This window comes from Schistocerca piceifrons, chromosome 2 (genome assembly GCF_021461385.2).
Source record: "Schistocerca piceifrons isolate TAMUIC-IGC-003096 chromosome 2, iqSchPice1.1, whole genome shotgun sequence".
In the NCBI taxonomy this organism is placed as follows: domain Eukaryota; kingdom Metazoa; phylum Arthropoda; class Insecta; order Orthoptera; family Acrididae; genus Schistocerca; species Schistocerca piceifrons.
In genome coordinates this window covers 315,863,687-315,888,914 of record NC_060139.1, presented here as the reverse complement: position 1 = coordinate 315,888,914, position 25,228 = coordinate 315,863,687, and the positions used below count along the sequence as shown (strand labels likewise).

Here is a 25,228-nt window from a genome sequence, read left to right as displayed (position 1 = left end):
ACCATGCATAAATACAGGCCTTCCCAGTAAGATGGCGTGAGTTCGTCGCATTGAACACAAATTATGTTAAAAAATAGGGTTTGCTAGCCGAAAGGATGGAGAATGTATGGTGCATTGGAATAAGGAATAAAATTAACCTGCTTTCCGATTAAAAACTTACAGAACGCCCCTGGTAAAATGATGTGAATGTACTCCTATTCAGACATGGAAATTACCTTTATACCCCGTGCGACCTGCCGACACCTTACTCGTCGAAGCATGCTTGTACGTGTTTCACTGCGGCAGGCCTGTCGGCGGTGGCGGACGAGGACGAGTTCCACGAGAACCTCATCTTCCGCGGGCTGTTCCGCAAGCGGTCCGTGTCGCTGGAGGACGCGGGGCCGGCGTCCCTGGGACCCCTCGACAGCCCCGCCGCAGGGGAGTTCCACTCGGCGCCCGCCTCCCCGGAGCCGCCCTCGCCGCCCCCGACCGCCGCCCCCGCGACCGCCGCCCCCGCCGCCAGCAGCGTGGCCGGCCGGCCGCAGCTGCCCACGCCCACGCCCGCGCCCGCCCCCGCGCCGCGCACCCAGCGCTCCTCGCCGTCCGCCTCCTGCGACTCGCTGGCCGGCGAGCTGCGCACCGACCACAGCGACGGCATCTGGAACGAGTCCCAGGCCACGGTGAGCGCCTGCGTCTCCCCAGCGGTGAAAGACCGGGGGCGGAGGACTCCCTAAATCTTGCCCGACAACCACACTGCAGCTGTAACAGTCGCAGGACGTTAATTGGGGTTATAACACCCCGCTGCTTCCCGGGATTTGCGAAATTACAAGTTAACAATGACTGTGAATTATGAATTTTGACCTGTGTTGGGATGAGGCATCCGAATCCGAAGTAAATAATGATTATTCCGCGGGAAACAGAAGACGTTATAACTTGATCGTTATTGAATGAGTAATTTCATTCAATAACGATCGGTAAATGATATAATGGAAATAATTTGGAAATACATTTTGCCAGTGGAAATTTTCCCGAAAGAAATAATTAAGTCGTAAAAGCAATTAAAAATCGGTCGCCAGCTCAACTGATGAGCGACAGTACTGTTAAGTACGTGAATAATTGTGTCAAAAATAAAGTTTACCTGTTTGTAGCGCAGCAGGTGGAACGGGGACTTTTACGTAAGTGCCGTGTCAGGCTCAGTAGTCATATAAAATAATGTCATAACAATCTAACTACACTTAAACATTAATGGTTAACTTTCAATAAGTATTTTGATAGTTATTTTGTTCATAATTTGTCAGCTAAGTGCAATGCTGACAACACAGATAATTATCTATCGAGATTTTGAGTAATGGACTGTCATTCTGTCTTTAGAATTACGTACTTTGCACAGCTTAATCTACTGATAATGAAATAGATTGCCAATAATTGATTAACTATGTTTTGAATCATAATAATTCATTAATTGGGCGATTGTCAGGTGGAATAAGCTTTATAGTTTCATGAAATATCTTTGAACTAACTTCAGCTGAATATGCATTGAAATAAATCTTAATAATCAAATTTATTACTTCAGTCTATTATTAAGTTACTACGGTTGGTGTAAGCTTAACCAATCGTTCAAAACAGTCTGAAATTTACTCTTCATCGTCTATGCAAATAATTTCATAATTAACGTATTTTCTCTTGACAATGACGTGACACACTGGGTTCAATAAGGTAAGGATCGGAAGGAACCTACTTGGTATTATTGTCAGGTTGAATGTAACTGCAACACTTCGATTATAAAGTGCTTGTTATAAATTGTTCGACTTCAGAGAAAAGCACAGTCACTGGCAAGCCTTCTACAACTTTATCCTACGAAAATTACGTAGATCTTACATCCCTCGTTGTCGGTGGATCGACGGAAGTCCACGGCGGCGACACAATGTGGCAGCGGGCTTTTACTGTGGCGACTTGTGCCCACAGTGCGCGTCACACTTAAGCCCTCGTTTCTTCAGCACTATGCCCATTAATCCATAACAACTTGCCCGGCCATGCTTCCACTTATGCCGACCATTACTTTCCCGTCGTACTTAGATCCACACACTAGCCTTTAGATGCAACACAGCTAGGAGTAGCAGCACTCGACTGTACGTCTTACTCCGAGCAAAAGCGTCACTGCTACTACTGCCCGCTGGTGCGCTCCCGCGCCCAGCGGCACGACAAAACAATCTCTTTGACTTCATCGTAAACTAAATATGCCCCGACTTGCCAGTGTTAAATATTACATAATTTAAACACAGTATTTGCAACACATATTTACACTAGACAATACATCGATACAAACAGTTTCATGTGTTAAGTAAGCGAAAAAATTCATAGCAAGGACTGCGTTGTAGCGTCACAGGGTCAGTAATTGAAAAGGGTGTGACAAAGGGTTGTAGCCTATCCGAAATGTTATTCAAACTACACAATGAGTAAGCAGTAAAGGAAATCAATTTTGTAAGTTAATTGAAGTTGAAGTGGAAGAAATAAAGACTTCAGCTTTTGCCACTGACCGTGTAAATCTGTCATAGGCAGCAAACGACTTGAAAGGACGGTTGAGCGGAGTGGATAATGTCGCGACACGCTGTTATAACATGCACGTCGAGGAAAGTGGCACAAGGGTGACGGAGTTTAATTGAATTATATCAGGCGAATTTACGGAGCAATAGGGGAGTGGCGAGTCTGGATTGATTAAATGCACTAAACACTATGTTTAGCACACTGCCCTGTATAAAATCAACGTTGCAACCGCCCTTAATTCCTGAATGAGATACACTTCGAAAATAATAACCAGAAAGATCATATCGCATACGAATCTCTTGAAAGGCCTAATAAGTTTACAAAACAAAACTTATTGTATGATGTTTATGTATGTCATCAACACCCAGTCAAAATGCATGTTAATCAGATTCAGTAGAAATTCTGTTCGCCAATAAATATTTTTTTCACAGTTTTAGCAACTGACCTTGAAACCTGCCACTCCTTCTTTAACTTCCCACAACGGTTCATACACCAATATCAGCATTTTTCATGACATGCAATATACCCCAAACACGAAATGTGATTTATGTACAGCGTGATCTGTCTTTTGACTACAAATAAGGAGATGGTCAGGTTTCCGCAATGCGTAAGAACTGTGGAAATTTACTACATTATAATACCATTTGAACATCCAATATGTAGGGATGCTGTAAATTCCACTCCAAATGTAGTCAAAGTGTGATAAAATGCACCTTGTAGATGCAACTAACTCCAGTGATATGCCTTACTATCAATCGGCTATCAACGCCTAATAAACTCTGAGCGTAATTCCTACTGGCGAAAGTCAACAGTTGCAAATTTGTCGTCTCCATCGTCAGATGATCTTGGAGTGCTCCATCAGCATGAAACTGAAAATCACTGCTGATAATCAATTGCAAAAAAGAATTCTAAGGGAAGACGCGAGTGCAATGTGACCCTTAAGCAAAGTGCTGCGTATATTCAAAAGATACGTATTTCCATGGACCAAATTCTGAAATTCCATTATGGATACAATTACACGTATAATAATATCAAGAGAAGTGGAGTGAAGTAATGAATTACCATAGACAAATTAAATATGAATCCACATAATTGACAAAGAAGCCGTGAATACAGATTTGAAATGGACTGTCTTTAGTTCTCTTTAGTATAGTACCTCAGAACGACGCCACAAAATTAGCAGCTCAAGAACATAAAACATCATTTAAAGCTGAAGGAGCTCCTACAAATCGCTTGAGATTACAAATGCCTAACATTGAAATAGGTAAGGATTATTATTTGTTATAAAGGGTGAAGAAAGACTCACACACAGAATCCGTAATTTTCACGAGAGTAGCAACTTGAAACAGCGACAACTTTCTCAGAACATAAAAGTAATCTGAAACTAATTCATATGAAAGCGATTGGAACGTACGCGGGTATGCGCATCTCACCACTTGCATCGACGTGTGCCGGTCAGAAGCTTCAGTATGGCACGTGAGATAAAAGAGCTCCTGTTTGTGACCAGAGTACTATCAGAGATGCAGACATTCCGCTTTTAATCTACCCCTGCTTGTGTGTTAGCCAGGCAGGCAAGGTGCCGCATGTTAAGAGCAGAACGGGCGAGATGCCTTGCTCCCATTCAAACCAAGCTGTGTCCAACCGAAACAGGCTAAGGGAGTCTTGCCTGTCTGGCTGCCCGCCCGTCTCCCCGCAGTGCTACGCTACGTAGCAGTTTATTCTGTACGCCTTCACTGTAGTGTTATGGGTAGCATTCAGAACTTGTTGAAAATACCCTAGTATCACACTACAAGGTTTAATTCAACATATATTTATTTTGGATCAATGTAGGCCAGAAAATGGTGGATTTTGTTTGACCTTTTTTTCTTTCTGGCATATTTGGGGCTTAGTTATTTGTTTCTGCATGAACAGTTCTCTCTGCAACTTCACCCTCTTTCAACCAATGGAAACTGATGGTGAAATCTGCAAACATTTCGTAACATACACGAGGTTCCAGAATAAGTGTTTAGTAACTTTTTACACAATCTGCGTTGCGAGACACCTACCGTTTAATTTGAAGCTGCTCATAAGCGCAATACAATTTTCCCCTGCTGGAATGGCACTCGCAAGTGAGATATGTTCCCCAGTTGTTGACTCTTCCTCAGTCTATATTAAATTTAGTTTGTTAATTTTGCTGCTCTCACCGTTATAATAAATGAGCTGCAGCGCGAGTACTTACGCAGACGTATGTCTGTCTACTCTAGTCACATTGGACTGACAGCGCAACCTGTTGTCAGATGCAGCAGGCTGAACGGGTCCCATGAAGCTTGTCAGGCTTGGGGAAATCCAAGCTGACCTGCCTTAGCCACTGTGCTCTCTGTGTCTCGGTTTCGGCAGCTTGACCTGCTTTAATGGTGTGGTGTGCGTACTGTAAGACCTTGGGTACACACACCATCAGATTATATGACTTGTCGCTCTAACGAAGGAGGCGAGTGTCAGCAATATGTCTCGTGGTCTTATCGTGGCGTGTTTATCTTCTGCCGTTAGGTCAGACGATAGAAATGCCACTTGCACGCTTAGAGTAGCAGATTGACGGTGACCAGCTTTGAACAGAACTTCATTAATTTTCGCACACATTTATTAAAATAATAATAATCATAAACCTTACTTAACTTGATTCTGGATGCTATTTACAATTGGCAATCTGAAGTTCCTTTGATCTTGGTACGTTAATCTTGTTCTCACATATCTCTGATACTTGACAAAGTGTCTATACATTTCTCTTCATGGCTATGTACAGGAATATGATAATCTTATTAGGCGCAGACTGAAACTTGACTACAGACTAATGCAGACCGACTTATCAGAGGTCTGTACACTCGTTCTAATACCTCGAGCGTTCAGGTATCACTGCGCGAGTGTGATCCGCGAGAAGAAAAGGTTCTACGTTAGCAGCAATCTCATTGGCTGCGTTACATATTAATACGCGGATCGGCGGAAGCAGAATTTGGTCCATCTTTATGGCAGCGCCATCTCGTAGAGCGGAGACGGACGAGCGCTGAGCCTGCGCTGTTGTGCTTAGCGGGGCGGGCTCTAGTGGGAAAGTTATGTACGCGCTGACTACGCGGAATTATGTACACAACAAATGGTTGCGGCAGAGATAGGGGCAGGTAAGCTGGAAGGAGAATTTGTACATCTCTGGGTACTGCCCGGCGGAAGACTGGATGAAAAATGCTGAATCCTCTGCGGTTTAGACAGCATGCTGGAATCAACTGAATGTACACGGGCTTTGCGTTCCTCTCGATTGCCACGGGAAGAAATCCCTACATTTCTCCATTTGACAAAGATTCTTTACGTGATCGGACAAGTTGACGCGCGCATCAACTCTCTGCTATCAGCAAGTGACTAACTCGGAGCGTGTTGCAGACCTGTCATATACGAAAATGAGCTCGTAATGAAATGGCCTACTTCCACCATGACTAAGGAATGAGGGCGGTAAAAATTATAGAGGGAGACCGATGCTGGACTGCAGTGATCTGGTTAGAGTTGAACGTAGGTTGCAGCGGTTAAGCAAAGATGAAGATCGTAGCACATGCTGGGTACAAGGTTGTTAAGATATTCTTGTGGTAGGGAGCTGGTTGGGGACTTTAAAAGTACTGGAATCACAAAATAATGTGTTTTTAAACAATAATTTATTAAAAACAATTAAATTCACACAATAAAAGGTAGACCATGAAGAGGATCACAATCACAAGTACTTAACACGGAATTAAACCAAGAACAGTCAGATAAATAGCGCAGCGGTAAATGACACGCGCCTCACACAACAAAATTTAAATTCTGAAGTGTCAAAGCGACAGACAACGAATGACAAATCAAACTGCTGCTAAATAGTTTATCGCCTAAGGGCTTTGTTCATAGGCAGGTAAAGGAAGCCAAATGACAAACTTTGGAACTGTAAAAATGCCTTAAAGCCCAGTTAACTGTATGATTCTTCGAAAAGCCAGCCAAAAATTGTTACAAGCAGATATATTAAGTTAAATCCAAAATTATTCGTAACTACTGTACCGACGGTTTAAGGTCCAATTATAAAAGCGTATTATGATAAGATATACAAACACAAGGAACAATTACAGATTAAAACCAAGAAACCTGAAACAATTGATTTACACTTGATAATTTCATCAAAGGGCATATGACTCAATAAACTTAGTAACTACGTTAAAGCAACACCGTATTTTAGAAACACTGAACTTTACTAGTATTCAAGTACTGTAAGTCAGAACATGAACCGGTTAACTGAGTTAACGACATTTTACAATTATTGAAGGCATTTTAAGGTTTGCCTCAAATTCTCCAAAAATAGAAGAAATCCTTTAGTAACTTCTGTGAGATTCATAGCGCACTGACCAAGCAAACAACAGGCGGAGCTTATATTAAAGGTTCCCTCTAAGAGGCTCTCTTTACAAAAACTTTTTTATTTTATTTTTAATTTTTTAAGTGAACATTTTCATCTAATAATGTAGTATTTAGATCACGATTAATTCAAGTGACGTAGACTGTTGCAGTTAGCATAGCAAGAACAGTTACAGGTTAAGAACATAGATACCAAAAGTAAATAATGTAGCCAGAAACAAATCTTGAGATTTAGAAAAAATTTTAATAGCACTACAAAAGAAAGTCGTACACTAGCGGCCGGCAGACACTTAAGCAAGCTTTACGATTGGTGGAGGTGCCCGAGAATTTGCGCCGAAATTTGATGAAAACACAAGAAGTTCGTAATTAATCGTACAAGAAGTTCTTACAGCCTGGTGCCAAGCATTGTAGTACGCTAAGTTTATACTACAGGAGGATCGTAGGCGAAACCAAAGATTAACCTCAGGATCAGCAAACAACGGCAGTAGCCTCTTAGATCTGCCGACAAACTGAGCAAGGCCCAGGCAACATGATCGAATAAGCAATCGACAGATATTGATAGACGGAGGCCTAGTTCACAAACGTAATAACGGCGACTAATACGTATGTAAAGTACTCATTGGCTAGCTGTTTAAAAAAAAACTGAGCATTATTAATGAACGTATTACCAAATACGTATGTCGTCTGTCACTGCACTACTAAAGCACACAGTCAGGTCCATGCTAATATACACGCCTGGAAATGGAAAAAAGAACACATTGACACCGGTGTGTCAGACCCACCATACTTGCTCCGGACACTGCGAGAGGGCTGTACAAGCAATGATCACACGCACGGCACAGCGGACACACCAGGAACCGCAGTGATGGCCGTCGAATGGCGCTAGCTGCGCAGCATTTGTGCACCGCCGCCGTCAGTGTCAGCCAGTTTGCCGTGGCATACGGAGCTCCATCGCAGTCTTTAACACTGGTAGCATGCCGCGACAGCGTGGACGTGAACCGTATGTGCAGCTGACGGACTTTGAGCGAGGGCGTATAGTGGGCATGCGGGAGGCCGGGTGGACGTACCGCCGAATTGCTCAACACGTGGGGCGTGAGGTCTCCACAGTACATCGATGTTGTCGCCAGTGGTCGGCGGAAGGTGCACGTGCCCGTCGACCTGGGACCGGACCGCAGCGACGCACGGATGCACGCCAAGACCGTAGGATCCTACGCAGTGCCGTAGGGGACCGCACCGCCACTTCCCAGCAAATTAGGGACACTGTTGCTCCTGGGGTATCGGCGAGGACCATTCGCAACCGTCTCCATGAAGCTGGGCTACGGTCCCGCACACCGTTAGGCCGTCTTCCGCTCACGCCCCAACATCGTGCAGCCCGCCTCCAGTGGTGTCGCGACAGACGTGAATGGAGGGACGAAAGGAGACGTGTCGTCTTCAGCGATGAGAGTCGCTTCTGCCTTGGTGCCAATGATGGTCGTATGCGTGTTTGGCGCCGTGCAGGTGAGCGCCACAATCAGGACTGCATACGACCGAGGCACACAGGGCCAACACCCGGCATCATGGTGTGGGGAGCGATCTCCTACACTGGCCGTACACCACTGGTGATCGTCGAGGGGACACTGAATAGTGCACGGTACATCCAAACCGTCATCGAACCCATCGTTCTACCATTCCTAGACCGGCAAGGGAACTTGCTGTTCCAACAGGACAATGCACGTCCGCATGTATCCCGTGCCACCCAACGTGCTCTAGAAGGTGTAAGTCAACTACCCTGGCCAGCAAGATCTCCGGATCTGTCCCCCATTGAGGATGTTTGGGACTGGATGAAGCGTCGTCTCACGCGGTCTGCACGTCCAGCACGAACGCTGGTCCAACTGAGGCGCCAGGTGGAAATGGCATGGCAAGCCGTTCCACAGGACTACATCCAGCATCTCTACGATCGTCTCCATGGGAGAATAGCAGCCTGCATTGCTGCGAAAGGTGGATATACACTGTACTAGTGCTGACATTGTGCATGCTCTGTTGCCTGTGTCTATGTGCCTGTGGTTCTGTCAGTGTGATCATGTGATGTATCTGACCCCAGGAATGTGTCAATAAAGTTTCCCCTTCCTGGGACAATGAATTCACGGTGTTCTTATTTCAATTTCCAGGAGTGTAGCTTTAAGTAATGAACTAACTACATGTCCTGCAACATACAAATAAAATTAAACAGAATGAGATTCAAAGCTAATGTGCAAAGTAAGTTTGAAGAAGCGCTTAAAACACCAGCGAAACAAAGTGAATAAACATCATTTTCATAAAAAAAACAGGACACGGGATAACACAAGAGACAAGCAAACTAGAGGTAAACTTAACAACAGGCGCCTATAATACTGTTTAAACAAATAGCGGTAATTACCAAGAATGATTGCCTATCGAAGTTGGAGGGCTCCAAACGATGTATATCGAACGGGCAATACTCAATCGATTATGGAAGTCTCGTGGTGCGCGTGACGAGTATGTTTCAAGTTGTCACTACAGCAAAGACAAGAAAAGCGTTAGAGAAGCACTTGTAAATTTAAAGGAGATGACTTACCTTACTCGTCGTCGGTGTTATCGTCTTGTGACAGTCCGCGTGATGTATAAGCTGCAGGGACAATTCCTTTTTTCCCGTACCCAGGTTAAACTCTGCCAATATCGCGCAGAAATATCGGCAGAGAGTCGCATGCGTCGACTTTTCCCTGCAAACGGAAGTTGTGAAAGTACAGGTATTGAAACAAATACAGTTCGTCCCTCTGTCCTGGACGCCCTTCTCTTTTTATGGTAGACTTGACAGATTTCCACAGCCGTTCTATATTCTGGGTGTGGACACTGGTGTCATACAAAGAGACGAACTCCACAGAGTGGTACACGAATTCTTGGTCGAAGCCTTCAGCTTTCAGAGACTGGTACGACTGAAAACCGTCTGTGATGACTTTTGTTCCAGGCAGTATGAAGTGTTTTATGAGACCCACTAACGTCACCTTGTCTCAGGACAATACCCTCACAACGAAACACTTGCGTGACTCCCTTTCTGTCCCACCAAAAACCCAAATATGATCTACTTCACTTTTAGAAGGTCGTCCTCTCTGATTCTTTCGTCTAGCAATATGAGATTCGCTACTTCTACTATTTTATTCGGTCCAGCAGTTGGCACACTGTCATTTGTCACTATCACGTAGCACACTTCTCGGCAAAACCCGAAGTAGTCACACACGGTATTTGCCGATAAGTCAGTTTCTGATGCTGTGGCTTGCTACGTATAATCTCGAATCCCACGACACAAGAATTACCCTCGTCTGTATCGATAATTTGGAGGACTCGAACCACGTATTTTTCCTGATGCTGGTTCGTTTTCCGCTAAGTCCTCAATGAAATTGCAACGGAATCTCTGTGGTCACACTCCTCTTACGGAGTTTCGCAAACTTCGCAGCATCACAGACAACACAGTCCCCCCTTTCCTCGTCCGGCAGAAGTCCATATTTCCGGCAAAAAGTCAAACATTTGTTTATGCTGGATATGCATGGAATTAGAGTTTTCCATGTGAGGCAATCCGCAGAAGAAAGTTGAGGAGCAGCACACACTACACTCACTATCAAGAGAAACCGTGTCGATTTCCCAATGGAATCACAAACAATTACGGCGGGAATGTAATGGACACACGCCGGCCGCGGTGGTCTCGTGGTTCTAGGCGCGCAGTCCGGAACCGCGGCACTGCTACGGTCGCAGGTTCGAATCCTGCCTCGGGCATGGATGTGTGTGATGTCCTTAGGTTAGTTAGGTTTAAGTAGTTCTAAGTTCTAGGGGACTGATGACCACAGAAGTTGAGTCCCATAGTGCTCAGAGCCATTTGAACCATTTGTAATGGACACGAACTGAAGGAACAACGCAAAACTGATACAAATGACGATCGCAAATAATTTACCATAACGCGCGCCACGAGACTCCCATAATCGATTGACTATCGCACGTTCGATATGCATCGTTTGGAGCCCTCCAACTTCGATAGGCAATCATTCTTGGAAATTACCCAAATAGCAGACATCTTAAAACACCGGCAACAAGAGAAAAACGGCAGGTAATCTACCAAAGTACATAACCAAGTACCCGTTTCGCACCAAAAGGCAGTCACACTGTTCAGTAAATTACAATTTTACATATTTAACGCATGCTCCCACAAACCGTGAGAACGTGCTTAGTTATCAGGAACAAACGGGCGATTTGGTCCACGATATCGCGTGGGAAGGAGATGCATGAGGAACCAGGGCGGATGAATTTAAAGCCAGAAATGAAGCACCTCACCGTAGGCCACAATACGTGCAGGCAACAGTTCCACAAACAGGCTCGCTTCCTCCAGCGATGAGTTAGAAGTAGTCCAAGTTCCCAGCCAGTGTGCTGCCTTCAGTAACTCTTCACAAGCGAGGCCGCCGCCTTTCAGCAACGTTCGGCCAGTACCGGGGGCTCACAAGTCCTCCATCAAAATGCCCCTCCAATTACCGTTGCGGCAAGTCAGCCACTTCACTTGTCACCAGCCGAACGCGGGAATATATCTTGTCCGCTGCCGCTCACGCGCACCATTTCGCGGTCCATCATTCTCTCGTCGCCGAGCAACGGCCAGAGGTAAAGGAAACGAGAGAAGCTTCCATACCAGCAAAGATATCATGCGTGCGTGGCACGAAGTTCTTGTGGTCGGGCGTTCCATTTCTCCAGTGGCACTGTTGAAAACTGCTGGATAATCATTGGTGCACGTCGACACGCCGCAATACGTGTCCCCAACGTAACCGACGTGTGCTGGATGAGACTTAAGTGAGTGAACGGGCAGGCCAGTCCTTTCGCTGCAAGAGCCCCACCACTTGGGCAGTTCGGAGAGGTTGCGGGTTGTCATCTATAAACATTGGCGAAGGACGAGTAGGACTTGCGCACTGAGGATTCTGTACAAATTTAATCATGTACGTATATGTCGTTCATCTATCTTGAGAATCGAGGTTCTGAACCATTTTTGTCAGTTTCCGATATAGTTACCAGTAAGATATCGGGCCCAGTAATTCCAATACCGTATCAAAATCTCTACAGTAGTTGCTCAGGCTAGCACGGACATGCGAGTAGAAGCGAGTATGGTGCATCAGTTTATACATACAGATATAGAAAAGTTTAAAAATACTTTGCTTGGTTACTAAAACATAACTACAACTTACATTTTATGTTTACATGCACTAATCTTCGTCTATTATTGTTCTAACGGATGATGAATGCAATGTATGTTCTAATGGCAAAAGGATATTTTCTGATATAATTACAGTCTAACAATTTTCATACTCTTTTTACTTTACTCGTACTGTGAGACCCTGCTTCTTGCCAAATTTGATGAATCTACATCAACGAGAAGTACCTTATAGGTTTTGAACAGTGAGTTCGCGATTTTCAAAACACGTGATATAAATGGCCAGATCATTTGATTCCATTGAGATAAACTACATCCGAACAGGGCTCGGAAGGCCCCACGGTACCGACCGACTGCCGTTCCATCCTCACCCGTTAGTCCTTACTGAATGCGGACATGGAGGGGCATGTGGTCAGCACACCGCTCTCCCTGCCGTTGTCAGCTTTCGGAAACAGAGCCGCTATTTCTCAATAAAGAAGCCCCTCGATTGGCCTCACGAGAGCTGAGTACTCCCCGCTTGCTGACAGTGTTCGTCAGATCCGGAAAGTCACCCATCGAAGCACTACCCTAGGCCGACAGCGCTTAACTTTGGTGAGCTGATTGGAACCGGTTTCACCAGTGTGGCAGGGCCGTTGGTGATTGCATTAACTTATAACCTTAAATTTTATACACCGCCAAGGAACCATGGACCTTAGTATTTGAATTTGATACGCCAACCTGTTCATGAGACAAAACGGTCTTAACAGACGGACAGACAAATAGACAGACGGATAAAAATTGACCAAAAAAGTATTTATTCGTGTTATATAATTACAAATTAAGAATTTTCGGATTTTTTTTTCCTTTACCTGTACTGTTAGACCTTGATTCTTGACGAATTTCATGATTCCAGATCAATGGAAGGTACCCTGTAGATTGTGACGAGTGGGTTTGCGAGCTTCAAAATATGTGACATAGACGGCCGAATCTTTTGACTGAATTGACATAGAACTTTAAATATTTCACATCAACAATGGATCATAGACTTTAGCAGGTGCCGGCCGAAGTGGCCGTGCGGTTAAAGGCGCTGCAGTCTGGAACCGCAAGACCGCTACGGTCGCAGGTTCGAATCCTGCCTCGGACATGGATGTTTGTGATGTCCTTAGGTTAGTTAGGTTTAACTAGTTCTAAGTTCTAGGGGACTAATGACCTCAGCAGTTGAGTCCCATAGTGCTCAGAGCCATTTTTTGAACTTTAGCAAGTGACACAGATTTGAATTTGATAGATCAACCTGTTACGGAGAAAACAGAGTCTTGACAGAGGAACAGGCTGATGAACAAAAATGATGACAAAATCTTTCCATGTGATTTGATTATAAGTTACAATTTTCAGATTTTTTCCTTTTGCAAATTTCATGATTCTAGGTTAACAAGAAGCACCATATAGATTTTAATAAGTGAGTTTTCGAATATCAAAATGCATGTCATAAATGGTCGTATGTTTTGATTAAATTGATTCTGAAGCTTAAAATTTTTCCACTGCCAAGGGACCTTAATATGTAACATAAATTAGAAATCAATACGTCCACCCGTTCCTGAGAAAAAGGGCTTCTAGTAGTCGAACAGACAGGCAGGTAGACGGACGGACAACAAGGCGCTCCCGTAAACTTTTACAGATTGAGGCGCGGAACACTAAAAATGAAGGCAGGGCTGAATGCATCCCTGAAAAGACGCACATGGCGAAGGAGTACGTAAGTCGTAATTACTTGACCACTGTGTGTACCGTGTTCAAAGATTTTTAATCACTGCGGCCTTGAAATGTTATGCGTCCCCAGATTAATAGCTGAACCACGATTACATTCGACAATGGCGGATGTAATCTCATATGATGAAAGGTAGGAAAACATAATGCACCCACCGCAGTTATCGAACTTCAGAATTTTGTGGTTCAGGTGTAATTTGTTGCATGGACGTAGCGACCTCGAAATCGTTAAACACGGAACATTCACCAGACAACGTAATTGTGACACTGCACTCCTTCGCCACGTGCATCTTTTGAGAGGTGCATTCGGCCCTGATTTCATTTTTATGGACGGCAGTGCTTGACCACTTGGAACAGCGCTGATGGATGAATTCTTGGAACGAGAGGACATTCGGAAAATGGATTGGCCTGCCGTTTCCCCGACTTAAATCCCATCGACCACGTGCGGAATACGTTGGGAACACGTGGTGCAGAACGTACACGTGCATGAACGATTCTCACGCAGTTGTCAACCGAACTGGTGGAGAAACTGAACGCTCTACCATAAGGATTCCTCACTAAACTTGTGACCAACACGGGAGTACTTTACACAACTGTCGTTGCCGTCCGTGGTGATCATAATGCGTATTAACAACCATGTCCTGCCATTTGTAATGTCCGAGAGACAAACATGAATCCTGGCGACATCAGTGTAACTATTGTTAAGTGTGATTTCTGTTCGACTCATCGAGTATTTATTTCAGTTACCTTCTGTTCTATACTGTCCTGTTATTGCTGTGTATGGTCCAAGTTTCTTCGAGGTACGTTACTTGGTGGTGACTCATTACGCAACAGTTATTTTCATCCTTAAGTTTTTCCCACCAGTCTATTGATACTGTTTGTCATACTAAAATTATTATTTATTATCTATATTTGACGTAAAAGAAATACTGTGTCTGTGTAAAAATCCTTCTCAGATGTATGTATAAGAGAAAGTCTGAACGTCCTAATCTGATCATGTGAAGTAAATACACTACTGGCCATCAAAATTGCTACACCACGAAGATAGCGTGTTACAGACGCGAAATTTAACCGACAGGAAGAAGATGATGTGATATGCAAATGATTAGCTTTTCAGAGCATTCACAAAAGGTTGGCGCCGGTGGCTACACCTACAACGTGCTGACATAACGAAAGTTTCCAACCGATTTCTCACACACAAACACCAGTTGACCGGCGTTGCCTGGAGAAACGTTGTTGTGATGCCTCGTGTAAGGAGGAGAAATGCGTACCATCACGTTTCCGACTTTGATAAAGGTCGGATTGTAGCCTATCGCGATTGTGGTTTATCGTATCGCGACATTGCTGCTCGCGTTGGTCGAGATCCAATGACTGTTAGCAGAATATGGGATCGGTGGGTTCAGAAGGGTAATACGGAACGCCTTGCTGGATCCCAGGACGGCCTCGTATCACTAGCAGTCGAGAGACAGCCAACTTATCCGCATGGCTATAACGGATCGTGCAGCCACGTCTCGATCCCTGAGTCAACAAATGGGGACGTTTGCAAGACAACAACCATCTGCACGAACAGTTCGACGAAGTTTGCAGCAGCATGGACTATCAGCTCGGAGACCATGGCTGCCGTTACCCTCGACGGTGCATCACAGACAGGAGCGCCTGCGATGGTGTACTCAACGACGAACCTGGGTGCACGAATGGCATAACGTCATTTTTTCGGATGAATCAAGGTTCTGTTTACAGCATCATGATAGTCGCATCCGTGTTTGGCGACATCGCGATGAATGCACATTGGAAGCGTGTATTCGTCATCGCCATACTGGCGTATCACCCGGCGTGATGGTATGGGGTACCACTGGTTACACGTCTCGGTCACCTCTTGTTCACATTGTTGGCACTTTGAACAGTGGATGTTACATTTCAGATGTGTTACGACCCGTGGCTCTATCCTTCATTCGATTCCTGTGGAACCCTACATTTCAGCAGGATAATGTACGACCGCATGTAGCAGGTCCTCTACGGGCCTTTCTGGATACAGAAAATGTTCGACTGCTGCTCTGGCCAGCACATTCTCCAGATCTCTCACCAACTGAAAACGTCTGGTCAATGGTGGCCGAGCAACTGGCTCGTCACAATAAGCCAGTCACTACTCTTGATGAACTGTGGTATCGTGTTGAAGCTGCATGGGCAGGTGTACCTGTACACGCCATCCAAGCTCTGTTTGACTCAATGCCCAGGCGTATGAAGGCCGTTATTACGGCCAGAGGTGGTTGTTCTGGGTACTGATTTCTCAGGATCTATGCACCCAAGCTGCGTGAAAACGTAATCACATGTCAGTTCTAGTATAATATATTTGTCCAATGAATATCCGTTTCTCATCTGCATTTCTTCTTGGTGTAGCAGTTTTAATGGGCAGTAGTGTAAATAACTTACGTAACCAAGCCTCGAAAAGAAATTAATATAATGCAGTTCTGATTCCGATACCTACTATACTTCGACGGTATACAAGTCCGATCGTTCAGTTCAGAAGCCCCAAGGAAAAGAACGCGTACCTGAGTAGAAAGAACGTCCAACAGGATCAGTGCCAACCATAATTATTGGATGGCGTCCCTCCCCTCTATCCACGTACCAGGCTGTTTACCCTTATTATAGTTTTATGTTGCTTCTGAGACAAAATCGTTAACAAGATAACAGTTAGCCTCTAGTTGATCATAAGTGACTATTCCTCCTTAGATAACTTTACTATGTTTAGGTCTCTACTAACTGATCTGTAGCTGTTCGCTATCTCGCTGTGGCGTTTTTGTATTCAAACTTGGCGCCGCTAACATTTAAGGAGGCGTCATCTGCATTTACACACACAGATCACTCACTCAAGCTAACACAGATACACCCTCAGATCATTCGGTATTAGATGTATTGAAATAACTCATTTATACTGCATAGCGAGCAGTGTCAATGGAAAAGAGCAGATTATAGGACGCAGGTTAGAAAATATGAATTAGCACTCCGCTGCTGAGCGGATTTGGAATCCAAGAGCTCTTTGACTTGGGCGTCAAGCGCTACATCTAGCTACATACCCCACAAGCCCCCACACGACGCATGGCGGAGGGTACGTCGTGCCACTGGTAGTCATACCCTTTCCTGTTCTTTCCATCTGAGAATGGAGCTAGGGAAAATCGACTGTCTAGATGCACGTGTTTTGCACGAGGCCTCATTTCTCTTACCTTGTCTTCGCGGTCCTTACGCGAGATCTATGTTGGTGGCAGTAGGACCGTTCTGGAGTTTGTCTAAAATGCCGACTGTATAAACTTTCTCAGTATTGTTTCGCGAAAGAACGTCTACTTCCCTGTAGGGATTCATATTTAAACTGAGAAGAATTTCTGTAATACTGATGTGTTGATCGAACCTACGAGTAACACATCTGAGAGCACGCCACTGAATTGCTTCCATGTATTCCTTTAACCTGACCAGTTGGGGATCGTAAACACTCCTCCAGAGATCAAGTAATACATCACACAAGTGTTCTTTACGCGGTCTCCTACGAGCTACACTCCCACAAAATACAGCGTATATCAAAAAGAATCATCCAAATTTTAAAAAATCGTAATTATTATGTTATTTTGTGAGCGTGATCAACGTACTGTTGGACAGAGCAAACTCTCGAGTTTTACATGGTTTCCATTGTAGCAGCAGTGTGCGCCCATTTCAGTTGTAATACAAATGGAGTCAGTTCTACAGAAAGCGTTTTGTGTTCTACGTTTTGCGCAGTGCGGGTCAATAATAACTGATTAGGTGACTTTCGTACTAGGTATGACGTAGATCCTCCTACAGCATAGAGCATTAAACGATAGCATGAACAATTCCGAGAAACAGGTTATTTGTGTAAAGGCAATTCGCCGGGGGCGTCCTCAAGTGTCTGACACAGACGTCGAACGCATGGATCGGTGGCACTGGACCAAATGATTCAGCCTTACATTACTGCCTCCTAGATCACCCGACCTGACTGTATGTGATTATTTTTTGTGTGGGTTTATAAAATACTCTGTTTACCAACAACAATGAACGAACTGAGACATCGCATAACAGCAGCTGTGGAAGCTGTAACTCAAGACATGCTCGCTGCAGTGTGGGAACAATTTGAATACCGTGTTGACATATGCAGTGCATCTCAAGGGGAGCATATTGAACACCTATGAAAAAGAATGAAAAAAAACATTTTTGAGTTTCCTGTTCATCAAAACACTAAATTCATTGTATATGTTTATTAGTTTCAGAAATATAGACTTGCCAAATCCAATGATTCTTTCTGATATATCTCGTACTTCAAATAAAACGCAGTCAAGCATTCACGTTCCCTACTATCAACCTCACGTGCTGATTCCATTTTAATTGAATCAACTGTGGGTTCTTGGTGAAACATTATAAATTAACTAAAAAGACACTGTTTTTGGCCTTGTCTAACAATTTTATTATTGATGTTAGTGCACAACCTAGGTTTCGGGTTATAAGCCCATTTTCAAGTACATTACTGATTGCCAAAGACGATAAAGCACAGATAAACTATAACACTGGCCCGCGAGTTTGCGCCAAGTACAGCGCTATAGCAGGCCGGAGTGGCCGAGCAGTTCTAGGCGCTACAGTCTGGAACCGCGCGACCGCTACGGTCGCAGGTTCGAATCCTGCCTCGGGCATGTATGTGTGTGATGTCCTTAGCTTAGTTAGGTTTAAGTAGTTCTAAGTTCTAGGGGACTGATGACCTCAAAAGTCCCATAGTGCTCAGAGCCATTTGAGCCATATAACGCTATACTCACAGACTAGTGTTACCCTCTGGGAGGATTTTTGCAATTGACCGTGTGATTACCTAATGGACAGAGGACATCGAACATTAATTTCGTATAAGTGGTAATTAATACAAAGACTTAACAAGCGTTACTTTGGAGAGGATACAAGTAATGAAGTTCATGTGAATGAAACAACAAACGACCGCTAGCCTAATTAGGCATAATAATTTGAAATATTATATTCAAAAAATTTAAATATGATTTTGCATAAGTAATTTTCATTAATTCTCTCTTTTAATAGTGCACTGGATACTCATGAGTACAGGGCGAATTAAGTAGTGAATAGCAGTAGTTATCATTTGCAAAAATCAGTAATCACAGGAAGACACAGGTACTTTACACATGATAATAATGCTTACTATAGCAATCATTAAACAACTCTGCCGTGAGATGTTGCCACAGCACACACTGGACCAAAGTTGGGTATGAAATGAGTCATGATTTAGCTAACATATACATACCACAAATGAAATTAAATTATCATACGTAGTCATTTTTTATACTCTCATTATTAGAATGTCACAGATTTCTTTTAATGTCAATAAAATTCCTAATTATCTTTTAATTTGAGGAAAGATTACTGTGGGGACCCATAAACTGTTACTTTTTCTACAGGCAAACTCTGATTATTTTATAAACAAATTGCAAATGACCCAAACGCTGTAGAAAGTAGTTCATGGTAATTGTAAGCTCAAATTATGTGCCTTTTTCATCACCTGTGAAGCAGGTAGTTTTACATTAACTCTTACACACTCTGACACTGATCTTTTGTACATTTAAACCAAAACCAAATTATCATTTGGTTAGAAACAGGATGCTCGGATTTCTGCACACTTGGGATAGGATCCTGCATCGCTTCATGACTAGGATAACGTCGGGGTTCAAACACAGGTTCATAGCACTTGAATTATTATTGAGAAAAACACTCACACAAATGTACTGGTCCATGTTATTATACATATCTGTGTTCCTGTAGTTGGCGGAGCAATGGCGCAATAGTAGTGGCAAGCAGTGTGGCGGTTAACTGGTCCCACGCTCTTGAACTTGAATATTCTCTACCAATTCTTCTTGGCGACGTAATTTCCTCATTTTAGAGCCATTCCATAATGTCAGGAGCACCATCCGACAGCCGAATCCATATCCGAGGCAAGTTTTCAACATATATTAGCTTCCAAATGCCTCACTTGGCACCCTCAATGTTAATCGTACAACGGCTAGCCACTGACTGCGTAGCGTGCTCCCTCAGTAGCCGCCCAGATCGACCGCCAAAACCACCTTTTACCGTGCGCCAAGCCACTTCCGTAGTTGAGGCGGTTCCCTACATCTTTTATACTACACGATACAAATTCCCTAAGCGTGAACCAGCATTCAAAATACAATTTCTCTTTTATGAGCAGACATGTATTATAGAATTCCATTATTTTTAAATATCCTTTAGCTACAACAATAAATATATTATAAACTTCAACTTTCTCTCTGACACAGTTGCATAGTATAACCTAATTACAATCGATATTGGTGTTACAAAACATGATAACAGGGCAAAGATAAAAAAAATGGCTCAAATGGCTCTGAGCACTATGGGACTCAACTGCTGAGGTCGTTAGTCCCCTAGAACTTAGAACTAGTTAAACCTAACTAGCCTAAGGACATCACAAACATCCATGCCCGAGGCAGGATTCGAACTTGCGACCGTAGCGGTCTCGCGGTTCCAGACTGCAGCGCCTTTAACCGCACGGCCACTTCGGCCGGCTGGCAAAGATAATCATCTCAACTTCTTAAGGTATCGATCCGTAGCTTAATCTATAATTACGTTAATGACTATTTTTTAACAAATTACATACATTATTACACATTCAGCGAATACACTACAATGACCAGACTTAAGTTATGCATCACCAAGAGCGTTTTAACTACGATGGGCTGGTCCGAAAGTTTTGCGTCTATCAAGGAGTTGTGATCTCATCTAAAAGAGGTGAATTATTGAATTGGATTTGCTCATTTAATAATAGGTGCGGGGATGTACGCGTCTTTCTTTTAATTTCTAAAATTTTTAATTGGTTGAGTTTGGCCCCCTTTTCCTCTGTGTGTAGGACGTGTACATCTATTGTGTATTTGTGGTTATTGTTCAGGCAATGTTCTGCAAAGGCTGAATCAGGCTTCCTCAATCTCCAGCTTCTGTGGTGTTCTTTAAGCCTGGTGCAGACTGACCTCCCCGTCTGTCCAATGTAGCAAAACTGACACGGCACGTAATTTTATAAACCCCACTTGTTCTGACAGCTGGTTGTTTATCGTATCGCGACATTGCCGCTCGCGTTGGTCGAGACACAATGACTGTTAGCAGAATATGGAATCGGTGGGTTCAGGAGGGTAATACGGAACGCCGTGCTGGATCCCAGGACGGCCTCGTATCACTAGCAGTCGAGATGACAGGCATCTTATCCGCATGGCTGTAACGGATCGTGCGGTCACGTCTCGATCCCTGAGTCAACAAATGGGGACGTTCGCAAGACAACAACCATGTGCACGAACAGTTCGACGACGTTTGCAGCAGCATGGACTATCAGCTCGGAGACTATGGCTGCGGTTACCCTTGACGCTGCATCACAGACAGGAGCGCCTGCGATGGTGTACTCAACGACGAACCTGGGTGCACGAATGGCATAACGTCATTTTTTCGGATGAATCCAGGTTTGGTTTAGAGCATCATGATGGTCGCATCCGTGTTTGGCGACATCGCGGTGAAAGCACATTGGAAGCGTGTATTCGTCATCGCCATACTGGCGTATCACCCGGCGTCTTGGTATGGGGTGCCATTGGTTACACGTCCCGGTCACCTCTTGTTCGCATTGACGGCACTTTGAACAGTGGACATTACATTTCAGATGTGTTACGACCCGTGGCTCTACCCTTGATTCGAAACCCTACATTTCAGAAGGATAATGCACGACCGCATGGTGTACATCCTGGTCAGGGCTTTCTGGATATAGAAAATGTTCGACTGCTGCCCTGGCCAGCACATTCTCCAGATCTGTCACCAATTGAAAACGTCTGGTCAATGGTGGCCGAGCAACTGGCTCGTCACAATACGCCAGTCATTACCCTTGATGAACTGTGGTATCGTGTTGAAGCTGCATGGGCAGCTGTACCTGTACACGCCATCCAAGCTCTGTTTGACTCAATGCCCAGGCGTATCAAGGCCGTTATTACGGGCAGAGGTGGTTGTTGTGGGTACTGATTTCTCAGGATCTATGCACCCAAACTGCGTGAAAATGTAATTACATGTCAGTTCTAGTATAACATATGTGTCCAATGAATACCCGTTTATCATCTGCATTTCTTATTGGTGTAGCAATTTAATGGCCAGTAGTGTATATAGAGAACGACAGAGCTCCTATCACACTTCTGTGGGGCATTTCAAACGGTACCCTTGTATCCGGTGAACACTCTGGCTTTGAGTTGTATTATTTAAAACGTCTTCAAGCTACTCACGTATCTGAGACCCCATTGCATATGCTCGGACCTCTGTTCACAGTATGATCCTAGCATTAGTATTTACGATTTGGGTTCCTATGTGGTGCTTTGACGACCAGAGCTCAACGTAGCACACAGAAGAAGCAAAACCGTTTAACACACTGTGGCACTCGACGTTTGCAGGTACTGCAGGCGGGCGAGGGGGGCGGCCTGGGCCTGGACACAGAGTGTGGGGCGGTGCCGGGCAGCCCCGGCAGCTTGGCGATGACGCCGTCTTCCCGGCGGAAGCACCTGCTGCTGCTGCAGCACCAGCAGCGCTCCTCCATGGACACCGACGCCCTCGACGAGGAGCTCGACCTCTCCGACGTCACCCAGGTACGGCCCGCAACACGCTGTATGGCGCGCTCACACATTCATTAGGACGCCGTGTTGCTCCTCTTGCGGCACCTCAACGGGGCGTGACTCACAGTGTACATCGAATGAAATTTTCTCAGTTTCTAGGACACGTCAGTTCGAATAAAATGCTCGACCTTTCGAGGGCCACCTCCGCTGTCGTCGTCAGGAATAAAACCACTGACTACGGGGACTGACTCGGTTTTCCGCTTATATAGCCATTACTGCGGCCTCTGGCACCAACCAGAGAAGGCTGCAACGAAGCATGCGCAGAGGGTGAGTTGGGTAGCTGATAGCAGCTCCGGTCCGCCGAGGGACGGAGGCCCACGAGAAAGATAGCACGCGGCGCCTACGTCACAGCACGTGACACTGCAGATCTGACCATTGCCAGCAGCAGTCTCCGCCGGGAATCGAGTAACTATTTCAAACGGGTTTCACAATTCTTGGCCGTGTATTTAAATGCATGCAAGTTGTCGACAGCACACGACAAAATAAAGACCTTAAGTGTTTATTTTTTCAATCAAATATTGATTTCGCATGGTTCCTGCACGTAGCCGAGCGTTCGCGGATGCGCTTGACAATTCGACTAGTGTGACGCCACAAGTTGGTTTTAGGGCCCGTGTATCTCGTTGGCCCTTCGCGCCACCTGACGTCACTCGGTCCCGTGTGGACCGGAGCTGCTATGAGCTGCCTAATCAGCTTCCGCGCATGTGTCGTTTCGGCATTCTCTGATTGGTGGCAGAGGTCGCAATAGTTGGTATATAAGGAGAAAACCGTGACAGGGCCGCAGCCAGTGGTTTTACTCCTGACGACGATGGCGGAAATGGCCATCGAAAGCTCGAGAATTTTATTGGAACTGACACGGCTTGAAAACCGAAAAGATTTTATTCAGATATGCCGCTGCGAAAGACTCCAAGAATACATTCATGACTGTTAATGTCGATCGTATAACGGGTAATATACCATGCTGTATAACATTTTTCTTAAATTTCAACACAATAATATAAATCTAATAGTAAATAGTTGACGTGAATAATGAGAATGTAGATACGCTATGTGATCAAAAGTATCCGACACCTACTAGTGGACATTAATATGCGTTCCACACTTCAGCCTCATGACGGCTTAAGCTCTGCTGGGGACACTATCAGTGCTGTGTCTGGATGTCCGTCGAGGAATGGCAGCCCATTCCTCCTCAAGAGCCGAAATCTGAGAAGGTAGCCTTGTTGGGCACTAGGGCGTAGAGTGTAGTCGACGTTCTAACTCCTTTTAAAGGTCTACCATTGAGTTCAGATCGCGGCTCTAGGCAGCTTAATCCATTTCAGGAATGTTGTTGACAACTAACCATTGTCGCACAGACGAAACGATTCCATCTCATGTTCATACAGTCAGTCATCACCTCCGAAATATTCCTCTGTTCTATGTGGTACACAATCCTATTAACTGTGTTCACAACTTTCCGCAAATAGAATTTTCTTAAGCTCATGAAGGGCACCTGTCCCTTACCACAATAAAACACCCCATTTAGTAGCACCAACTCTTCCATACTTCACTGTTGACACTACACATGACAGCAGGTGATGTTCTCGAGGCATTCGCCACGCCAAATCTAAACATTTCCATCGGACTGACACAGGATATAACTTGATTCATCACTCCAAACTTGTTTCTAGTCATCAATTGTCCAATAGCGTCTCTCTTACACCACCTCAAGGGTTTTTTCTTATTGATTGAATAAATGTATGGCTTATGAGGATCTCTTCGACCACTGCACTCCATTCTTTTTAATTACTCGCACAAATGAAACGTGCTGTCTGGACTTCTGGTAGCACTTTTAATCTCAAGAGTGATTCCTTTCATTGATTTCATGCTATTTTCTGCAATAGCTTCCGCAATACTCGACGGTCTGGGAGCGTCAGCACATGGGCCTACCTGGTTTTCGTTTGGCTGCTCCATAGCGTCCCTGTCACAGTCACATCGCCACCATTCGACGAGGGCGGCTTTAGAAGGGTTGAAAAGTCCCTTATGGATCAGGTGACGTCAAACAACTTGTTCAAATTCACTGAGCTTTTCTGACCCACCTACTCGCTTTTACTGCTCCTCTACTGGCAACACAATACTCACCGCCTCCTTTTACGCTGGCGGGTCGTTCCTTCATGAAATGATCAATTTAGCATTGCATCGGGTAGCCCAGATACTTTTATCGCATAATGTACAGTTGAAAAAAAAAATCGGTTATTCATTTCGGACGTGTTATGGCGTATTGCATACTATCAAGGGGTATGCTTATAATTCCATTATATACTCCTTTAAAATCCAGTTAGAGATAGCGTAAGGCATCGTACTGATAAGGCGCTCCATACTGGTGTATTTTTTCCCGGCCAGTTGGCTTCGGGAATTCTACTTTTTCCTGAACGTGCACACTAAACTGCCACCGTATTTGGAAGTCACATGGTAGCTCACACTGTGGCGCCCATTCTCAGTGTGCCGCAGTGGTTTGAGGGAACGCGACGCAGAAAGCTGACAGGGCCCACAGACGGGAGCGCTTTGTCTCGCACTGTATCTGCTGTTAGACTCGCGTTCTGTCGACTTTCCGAGAGTCGTCAGCTGCCTCCAATCCGGATGAGTTTCAGACAGGCGGCACGGCTGTTCTACTCAAAGTTCGCTCATTCCAGCACACTCATTTTCC

The 25,228-nt window shown here is 44.7% G+C and overlaps 1 protein-coding gene across 1 annotated transcript in view; it reads left to right on the top strand.

Moving 5' to 3' along the window:
- LOC124775355 overlaps nucleotides 1-25,228 on the top strand; it is a 442,958-nt gene that overhangs the window by 116,718 nt on the left and 301,012 nt on the right. Inside the window, exons 8-10 of the mRNA XM_047250186.1 lie at nucleotides 286-437; nucleotides 570-659; nucleotides 22,330-22,521. Of these exons, the coding sequence (XP_047106142.1) occupies nucleotides 286-437; nucleotides 570-659; nucleotides 22,330-22,521 (434 nt within the window). The remainder of the gene's footprint in view (nucleotides 1-285; nucleotides 438-569; nucleotides 660-22,329; nucleotides 22,522-25,228) is intronic.